This window comes from Dendrobates tinctorius, unplaced genomic scaffold (genome assembly GCF_039654945.1).
Source record: "Dendrobates tinctorius isolate UK_male_01 unplaced genomic scaffold, ASM3965494v1 ptg000103l, whole genome shotgun sequence".
Lineage (NCBI taxonomy): Eukaryota > Metazoa > Chordata > Amphibia > Anura > Dendrobatidae > Dendrobates > Dendrobates tinctorius.
This window is the reverse complement of record NW_027361771.1, coordinates 40,616,215-40,625,374: the sequence shown is the minus strand read 5'-3', so window position 1 is coordinate 40,625,374 and position 9,160 is coordinate 40,616,215. Positions and strand designations below refer to the sequence as shown.

At 45.8% G+C, this 9,160-nt stretch overlaps 1 protein-coding gene across 1 annotated transcript in view; it reads right to left on the bottom strand.

Annotated features, from left to right (window-relative positions):
- Positions 1 to 2,610: 2,610 nt before the first annotated feature.
- Positions 2,611 to 9,160, bottom strand: part of FTSJ3 (FtsJ RNA 2'-O-methyltransferase 3) — a 52,031-nt gene continuing 45,481 nt past the window's right edge. Inside the window, exons 20-22 of the mRNA XM_073588277.1 lie at positions 6,395 to 6,578; positions 5,986 to 6,080; positions 2,611 to 2,961 (exon numbers count right to left, since the gene is read on the bottom strand). Of these exons, the coding sequence (XP_073444378.1) occupies positions 2,790 to 2,961; positions 5,986 to 6,080; positions 6,395 to 6,578 (451 nt within the window). The 3' untranslated portion in view covers positions 2,611 to 2,789. The remainder of the gene's footprint in view (positions 2,962 to 5,985; positions 6,081 to 6,394; positions 6,579 to 9,160) is intronic.

Below are 9,160 nucleotides of genomic sequence, written 5' to 3'. Positions count from 1 at the left end.
AACTGCGCCGCCGGCTCGGAACCGCCGCTCCCTTTGTGGGACACCGCCGGCGGCGCCCGCCCGAACGGACCGCACCCCCGGGGGAAGGAGACACAGGGGGACCCGCTTACCTCACCGGTCCCGTGGAGAAGGCGACCGCCGGACCCTGTCTCCGCCTGCTCTTACCACTGCCGTGGAAATCCTACCCGGACCCACCGTGGCGCATCCAGGGCCCCCAGCGAGACCGAGGTAGGAGAAACCCCCGCTACCTGAGTCGGTCCGCTGGCCTGGGATTCGGTTATCCATGACGGACGATCTGTAGGGAGTTCTGTCCTTGTTAGGAACAGGAAACCAACTGATGCGTGGGAGAGGTGCCGCCCTTTTGTATCTGTAGGTTTTCCTGTTCCTAAGAAGGGCGGATCCCCTCTCTCAGGTGGTGCTGTCATGGACGACCGAATAAATAATGCTTTATTATCCTTGAGATTGCTCATGCTTCCTCACAATTTGGTTTCTCAAGTCCTCAGACAGTTCTTTGGTCTTCTTTCTTTTCTCCATGCTCAATGTGGTACACACAAGGACACAGGACAGAGGTTGAGTCAACTTTAGTCCTTGTCAACTGGCTGCAAGTGTGATTTAGCTATTGCCAACACCTGTTAGGTGCCACAGGTAAGTTACAGGTGCTGTTAATTACACAAATTAGAGAAGCATCACATGATTTTTCGAACAGTGCCAATACTTTTGTCCACCCTCTTTTTTATGTTTGGTGTGGAATTATATCCAATTTGGCTTTAGGACAATTCTTTTTGTGTTTTTTAATTTAAGACAAATTAAATGAAGATAATAATACCAAAGAATTTGTGTTTGCAATCATTTTCAGGAAAAAACTGAGTATTATCTGACAGAATTGCAGGGGTGTCAATACTTTTGGTCACAACTGTATCAGGTATCAGCGTACTCAGGAGAAATTGCACAATAACTTTTGGAGTCCAATTTCTCCTGTTACCCTTGGTAAAATAAAAAAAATTGGACCTGAAGTTATTTTTTTTGTGAAAAAAAGTTTGTTCATTTTTTTTTTTAAATATTCAAAAAATTCCTATGAAGCAACTGAAGGGTTAATAAACTTATTGAATGTGGTGCAGTTTTTAGAATGGTGTCACTTTTGGGTATTTTCTATCATATAGACCCCTCAAAGTGACTTCAAATGTGATGTGGTCCGTAGAAATAAAATGGTGTTGTAAAAACAGGATTTTTGGTTGCTTACCGTAAAATCTGTTTCTCGGAGCCTTCATTGGGGGACACAGGAACCATGGGGGGGGGTATGCTGCTGCCACTATGGTTCCTGTGTCCCACAATGAAGCGATAGTGAAAATGAGATATCGCTGGTCAACTTTTAACCCTTATAACTTCCTAACAAAAAAAAATTTTGGTTCCAAAATTGTGCTGATGTAAAGTAAACATATGCCAAATGTTACTTATTAAGTTTTTTGTGTGCCATATCTCTGTGATTTAAGGGCATAAAAATTCAAATTTGGAAAATTGCGAAATTTTCGCCAAATTTCCGTTTTTTTCACAAATAAATGCAAGTTATATGAATGAAATTTTACCACTAACATGAAGTACAATATGTCACGAGAAAACAATGTCAGAATCAGTGGGATCAATGGAAGCGTTTCAGAGTCATTACCTCATAAAGGGACAGTTGTCAGAATTGTAAAAATTGGCCCGCTCATGAACGTGCAAACCACCCTTGGGGGTAAAGGGGTTAAAGTGAACCTGTCAGCAGGATTGTGCTCAGTAACCTATAGACAATGTCAGGTCGGCTCCATTATACACCCCGCCCTGGACCACGAGCATATCATTAACTGAAAATTGAAAATAAATTAAATAACCACAAGACGGATTTCATCAACCCAGGTATCATTTTAATCAGTATAACGGCGCCGACCTGACACTGTCTGTAGGTTACTGTGCACAATCCTGTTGACAGATTCCCTTTAAACAAACAGTAGAATCACTAAGTATAAGTTCACACGACTGTATAAAAAAATCACCAGTTTCATCCAGAAAAGTGGGACAATATTTTTTTCCAGTTGTCATCCTTGTACAATCCATTTTTTTTTTACAGCAGTTATTAATAATTTCTAAAACCATTTACAGTTTCCTTTGTTACAGAATTGTAATGTATCCATAAAAATAATATGCTATACTGCGGCATGAGGTTGTTTTTCTGCACCCATATACTCGAAAGGCTGAGTCTCATCCGATTTATGGAATAAAATAGTGAATGCTGCATTTTTTTTTATACATAGACTCTGTTAGTGAAAAAAAATAGGTCATCTGCAGTGTCTGTTCTCGGTCTTAGAGGGTTTCACAGTAGCTGTGGTTTTAGAGCATCTAAGGTCCTGCACATTGTTTTCGCTGTGTGTCCCACCTAAGAGCTCTTTTGCTAGCCATATAAATAAGATCACTTCAAGCATCACATTGTAGATGAAGTGCACTAGAATTACAGTCCCTGCTAGTAAAGATAGGAAAAAAGTCTGAACAGGAACACAGTCACTTAGTTTAAGGTGATGTCTCGAGCATTTATGTCCCACTAACAGTTGTATGTGTGCAGGCGTCTCATGCATGTAGTACCAGAGAGCAGTAGTACTATTTATTATTAAAATTCACAATATTATACAAAAAATTCATGGTGTCCAAAACTGCTCCATGAGCAATAACCTCAGGACTCAAGATGTAGATGTCCAGAGAGATGATCAGACTGCGAGGTCTCCTGCCATCAGCGCATAAAAACAAACAACAGTAAATGTTCATCTCCTCCTCCTCTTCTGTTTTCTCATGTCCTTCTTCATCCTGCCATCCACCACCTTAAATTGACCTTTCACTCCAGCAGGGCGGTGGACTCTCTTTCCAGTACCTTTCTTGGCCACTACATAGGTCACTTGTCGCTTCTCCTTTCCCAGACCTGCCTTTTTGTATATACTGGAAAGATAAAGATAAGAGATGGCAAGGAGTCACAAATAGAAACACTGCAGCAGCATAACAAAAATCATAAACAAAGCCAACAGTGGTTTGCGAAAGTATTCACACACCACATTTGGCTTTTTACCTATTTTGTTACATTACAACCAATATGAGAATTATTTCTAATGGTTTCATGCAGCTTTCAATCATAGTGTATGGTGGACTGACAGATTCGATGGCACTGTTTGCAGGACACATGATGGCATGGAATAGAGAAATTATATTGACTGGTTAATGAGATGGGAATTGTGCCAGAAGAACATGAATTCACTTGGAAAAGGAAAGGGTTAAAGGGATTGCCCACTACTAGGACAACCCTTGTTAGGCTGTGTTCACACAGTGTTTTTTTAGCGGTTTTTACTGCGGTTTTCACTATAAAACCGCTAAAAATAAGCTGCACAGTCATTTCTATGCATTTTGCACTTTTTGTGCACATTGATGCGTTTTTTACCGCAAAAAAAACGCATCGCGGTAAAAAACGCAGCATGCACATTAATTTTGCGGATTTTTCCGCGGTTTAGGCTTCTCCCATGCTTTTAGAAACCGCTGCGGAAAAAAACGCATCAAAACCGCGGAAAAAACGACGCGGAAAAATAGGTGCGTTTTCTGGGAAGGGATTCAGGTTTTTGAGCAGAAATTTTCTGCAAAGTGTGCACTTAGCCTTAAAGGGAAGGTACCGCATTTGTAGATCATGAATAAATCAATGTAATGTAACATAATATGCTGTTATAACCAAGTTTTGATTGCATTTGAAACATATTTCGTGTGTTATAGGAGTTTAAAGAAGGCACTGGGGGCTGACATCTTGCTTTCACTGTAGCAGCATGATACTTTCAGTGTCATATTACGGCAGCCCATGGTCATAGATGATAACAGACGGAAGCCGACCCTATCAATTATAAGGGTATCTGCACACGTTGCAGATTTTGCTGCGGATCCGCAGCGGATTTGGCCCTGCGGATCTGCAGCAGATTCTACTGCGGTGAACAGTACCATTAAAGTCAATCTAAAATGAAAAACGCTGTTCATATGCTGCGGAAGAATCCACAGCATAAACGCTGCCGGTTCATTTCCGCAGCATGTCAATTCTTTGTGTGGATTCCGCAGCGTTTTACACCTGTTCCACTATAGGAATCCGCAGGTGTAAAAACGCAGGGGAAATCCGCACTAAATCCACAGGTAAAACGCAGGTCATTTGACCTGCGGATTAAGCCAAATCGGCGCGGAAAAATCCACAGGGTAATCCGCAACGTGTGCACATACCCTAATGGAGAACTGGGCTTGCCCCTGTGGGGTGCACAATTCACAGTAGTGGGAGAGTTCTGCTGCCATTTTCATGGCGCCTTCAGCTGTCGACTGCGCTCGATTTGTCTCGTGCCATTAGGATCTGCTAACATAAGCAGTACTGCTTCCAGTAGAACAGATCCTAGATTGACAGGAGTAAAATCTGGGAGAAAAGTGTGGGCAGAGTAGCAGAGACTGCAAAGAAACCAATCAGGAACAGTGTACCATCAGCATTATAGGACCAGGAGCTATACTGTAACTCATCCCTCAGTAAGATAAGAAGGAGCTGCAGGTCTGCAGTGAATGGCCAGACATTGTGGAGGAGGGTGAGAGATACATGCAGTCTGGCTGAGAGAGACATATGGAGACTGATGAGAGAGAGACATATGCAGTGTGATGGGTGAGACATTCTGCTGACAGCTCCTGCTCCGATAATGCTGCTCCATACACACCAGATGTCTTCACTCTTCCTCCGGTCCACGATGCTGCTAAGTCCACTGTCTTCTGCGCCTCTGTAAACAGGCTGTGCTTCCGATGCAGTAACTGCTGGTGATAGCAGATCACAGGGCAGTCACCCACAAAATGGTGCTGCCCTGTGGTGTTACTCCTCATTCTACCCCAGGGGTACCAGACCACCCAAAAAGGGGAGGGAAATGGTGGTCAGTAGTTACTGCCCCAATTTTCCAGTTAACAGTAAAGCTGGTAAGTCTTACTAGAGATGCTTGAGGTCTAAAATGAAGAATGCTCCCCATAGTGGTAATTATATACATTTGTAAAAATATATATATTTTTCATATAGAAATGTTTGCAAACAGTGCATTAACACATTTTAATTACTATTATAAGCTTAAATTGAACAAAAAAACCAAACTACAAGAAAACTGGTGGCACCTTCCCTTTAAACTAAATGTTCAGCCCCAATAAAATAATAAAGCCTATACTGCCCTATCGTGCCGGCTCCATTCCAGCAATGTCGGCACTCGCGGTCCCGGGGATGAAATGTGTTGGAATGACACCGTGACACCCGGTGCCCAATCAGTGCTGATGTCACAGTCTGCACCTTCAGACATACTGAACATGAAGAGGAAGTTTGGGATCAGCTGTAGCCTTGACTTCATCTTCATGTTCAGTTTGTACGAAGACAGAGATAGTGACGCTGATTGGGCGCCGGTGTCACATATCACAACACCACATCATGGCAATGGGGAGAGCAAGTGCCGACACCGCTGGAACGGGGCTGACTTGGGAGGAGAGTATAGGCTTTATTCTTTTATCCAGGCTGAACATTTAGTTTAAGAAGGGGTTGTCCTAGTAGTGGACACCCTCTTTATGAGACATGTATGCCAATGTGCCTATTTGAAAAGAGAATCCTCCCACTCAAACCATGATAGAAAATATTTGTATGAGTTAGTACAACTTATAATTATCAGGGATGGACATATCATTGGTGCAACCGCATAGGGGCGCAACAGGTACTGGGGCCCACTTCCATCTGCAAATAGAAACTGTCAGACAGAAAATGGGAAAAAACAGAGCAACTCTTGTCCATGTCAATTTCTGAAGCACTAGAGTATGGCTAAGCTGCAATTCCAGAATCGGCCCTTAGACAAGTGTGGCGCCATTACTGGAAGAAAGCGGATGTGTATTTATAATTTCATACAAAGCAAACAAACACTAAAATAGGAAACCGCGGATTACCTGCGCAGCTGAGCCGCCTTTTCTTTCTCAGAAATGTCTACTGTGTTAACAACTGCTTCTGCCTTTTTCTTGGCTTGTTCCATCTTTTTCAGCTCCTGTGATAAAACAAAGTAATGGAAATGAAGACACGGGTAAAAGAGGGAGTTCCAGAAAACAAAGGTTCTTCAGGATTTAATCTACAATTTTCCTGAGACAGTGTCAATCCTGTCCATGGCCTGTGTCTGGTATTGCAGCGTAGACCCATTCACTTCAAAAGGTACTGAGCCGCAATAGCATATACAACCCACGGACATAAGAAGGCTGTATTTGAAGGGTGGGGGTAAACAGAACCTTTTTGCAATCCCACACAACCCTTTAAACTAAAACCATGAGAATGCGTTATATCAGAGTCATACGAGCTATGCCTCACCCGTCTTCGTTTTCTAGCCTTTGCTTCTGCAACCTTCTTGATTGGTCGAGCGTTTAGCTCCTTCTGTCTCCTACGATACTCCTCCATCATTTCTCGGTCTACAGGAATCTGGACTGATCGATGTTTCTTTTCATCATTAAGAAACCAATCTGGGAGTTCGTCTTCCGCTTCGTTGAAGGCTCGCCTAATTGGAGTCGGACAATGAAACAATAATGCCAGGGCGATAAAAGATGGATTTTTGGTTCTTACCGTAAAATCTCTTTCTTGGAGCCTTCATTGGGGGACACAGAATACCATGGGTGTATGCTGCTGCTGCTAGGAGGCTGACACTATGCAAAAACAAGAAAATTAGCTCCTCCCCGGCAGTATACACCCACCGACAGGCACCAAGCACCTCAGTTGGTGAAAAAGCAGTAGGAGAAGCAACAAGAAAAACTCTAACCATATGTACCAACCCAACAAGGGACTCTAAGACCCAACACAGTACAACTTAAACTGGGAGGGTGCTGTGTCCCCCAATGAAGGCTCCAAGAAAGAGATTTTACGGTAAGAACCAAAAATCCATCTTTCTTTATCGCCTTATTGGGGGACACAGAATACCATGGGACGTCCCAAAGCAGTCCCAAGGGTGGGAACAGCAATAAGCAACGAAGGTAACCGAAAGGCTTAGGTCGGCCGGTGAGCCACCGCCGCCTGCAGAACCTTCCTACCAACCACAGCATCAGACGAGGCCTGGGTATGAACCCTGTAGAACCTCGTGAAGGTGTGCAAAGATGACCAGGTTGCGGCCTTGCAAATTTGCATGGCCGAGGCCTGGTGACGAGCAGCCCACGAAGCCGCCACAGCCCGGGTGGAATGAGCTCTTACTCCCGGAGGGGGCCGCTTTTCCTGAAGACGATACGCTTCCAGAATGGTAGAACGAATCCAGCGAGCGATCGTGGATTTGGAAGCCGGAAGGCCCTTCTGGCGACCTTCAGAGATGATCAGCAAGGAATCGGACAGACGAAAGGAAGAAGTCCTGGCGAGATAGACACGCAGGGCTCTAACTACGTCCAGTTTGTGGAGAGACTTCTCAAGAGGATGAGATGGAGCCGGACAAAAAGAAGGAAGGACGATATCCTCATTGATATGGAAAGCGGAAACCACCTTTGGAAGAAAAGAAGGAACGGGCCTAAGGACGGCTTTGTCCTGATGGAGAATGAGGTAAGGGGAACGACATGACAAGGCCGCCAATTCAGAAACTCTTCTGATGGATGAAATGGCGATCAAAAAGGTGACCTTCCAAGAGAGAAGGGACAAAGGAATGTCCTGGAGAGGCTCGAACGGCGCCTTCTGGAGAGCGCTAAGGACGAGGTTGAGATCCCACGGGTCTATTGGCGAATGATGAGGAGGAGCCACGTGGGAAACCCCTTGTAGAAAGGTCTTGACCTGTGGTAGAGAAGCTAGCTCTCTTTGGAAGAGGATAGAGAGAGCGGAAACCTGGCCCTTGAGCGTACTGAGGGACAGACCCGCGTCTAGCCCAGCCTGAAGAAACCCCAGGATAGACGGGATAGAAAAAGACATTGGGAAGACTCTGTTATCATCGCACCAACGGAAAAAAGCTTTCCAGTACCTATAGTAAATGCGGGAAGAGGCTGGTTTCCTGGCTCTGATCATAGTTTGAATAACCTGACTGGACAGACCTGATTCCTTCAGAATTGCGGTCTCAACGGCCATGCCGTCAAACTCAGAGACTGAGAATTCTCGTGGTAAAGGGGGCCTTGCGAGAGAAGATCTGGACGGTCCGGAAGCCTCCAGGGAACGTCCGCGAGCATGTTGACCAGTTCCGCGTACCAAGGCCGTCTCGGCCAATCTGGAGCGACTAGAATCACTGGTACGCCTTCCGCTTTTATCTTTTTGACCACCCGAGGGATCAATGCCAGAGGCGGGAACAGATATGGAAGTTGAAACTGGGACCACGGAGTCACCAGTGCGTCGCATGCGACGGCTAGAGGGTCCCTGGACCTGGCTACGAACTGCGGCACCTTGTGGTTCATCCGAGATGCCATGAGATCGACATCCGGGGTGCCCCAACGGTCGCATATCTGAGAGAAAACCGCGGGGTGCAGGGACCATTCGCCGGACGCTAGGCCCTGGCGACTTAGAAAGTCGGCTGCCCAATTTTCCACCCCTGGAATATGGACGGCGGAGATTGTCGGAACGTAACGTTCTGCCCAGCGTAATATCTTGGCCACTTCTGACATTACTTGTTTGCTGCGCGTGCCCCCCTGATGGTTGATGTACGCCACGGCCGTGGCGTTGTCCGACTGAATACGGACCGGCTTGCCGGAGAGGAGGGGCTGCCAATGAAGAAGGGCCAGGAAAATAGCCCTGATCTCCAAAAGATTGATTGGGAGGAGAGACTTCTGTGGCTTCCAGCGGCCTTGGGCCGCTTTCTGATGGAACACAGCTCCCCATCCTAGAAGGCTCGCATCTGTGGTGATGATTTTCCACTGAGGCGGAAGGAAGGACCTCCCTTGGAGAACTGACGCTGGCCGTAGCCACCAAGTGATAGACTGCCTCACTCTGAGAGGAAGCCGAATAGGACGGTCCAAGGACATCGTGGTCTTGTCCCAGGCTGAAAGCAGAGACAGCTGGAGGGGGCGAAGATGAAACTCCGCAAAGGGCACCGCTTCCATGGCGGCCACCATCTTCCCCAGGACCTTCATGCAGAACCGAATGGGAATGGGAGCAGGCGTCTTGAGAGTTCTGATGCCTTTGGACAGA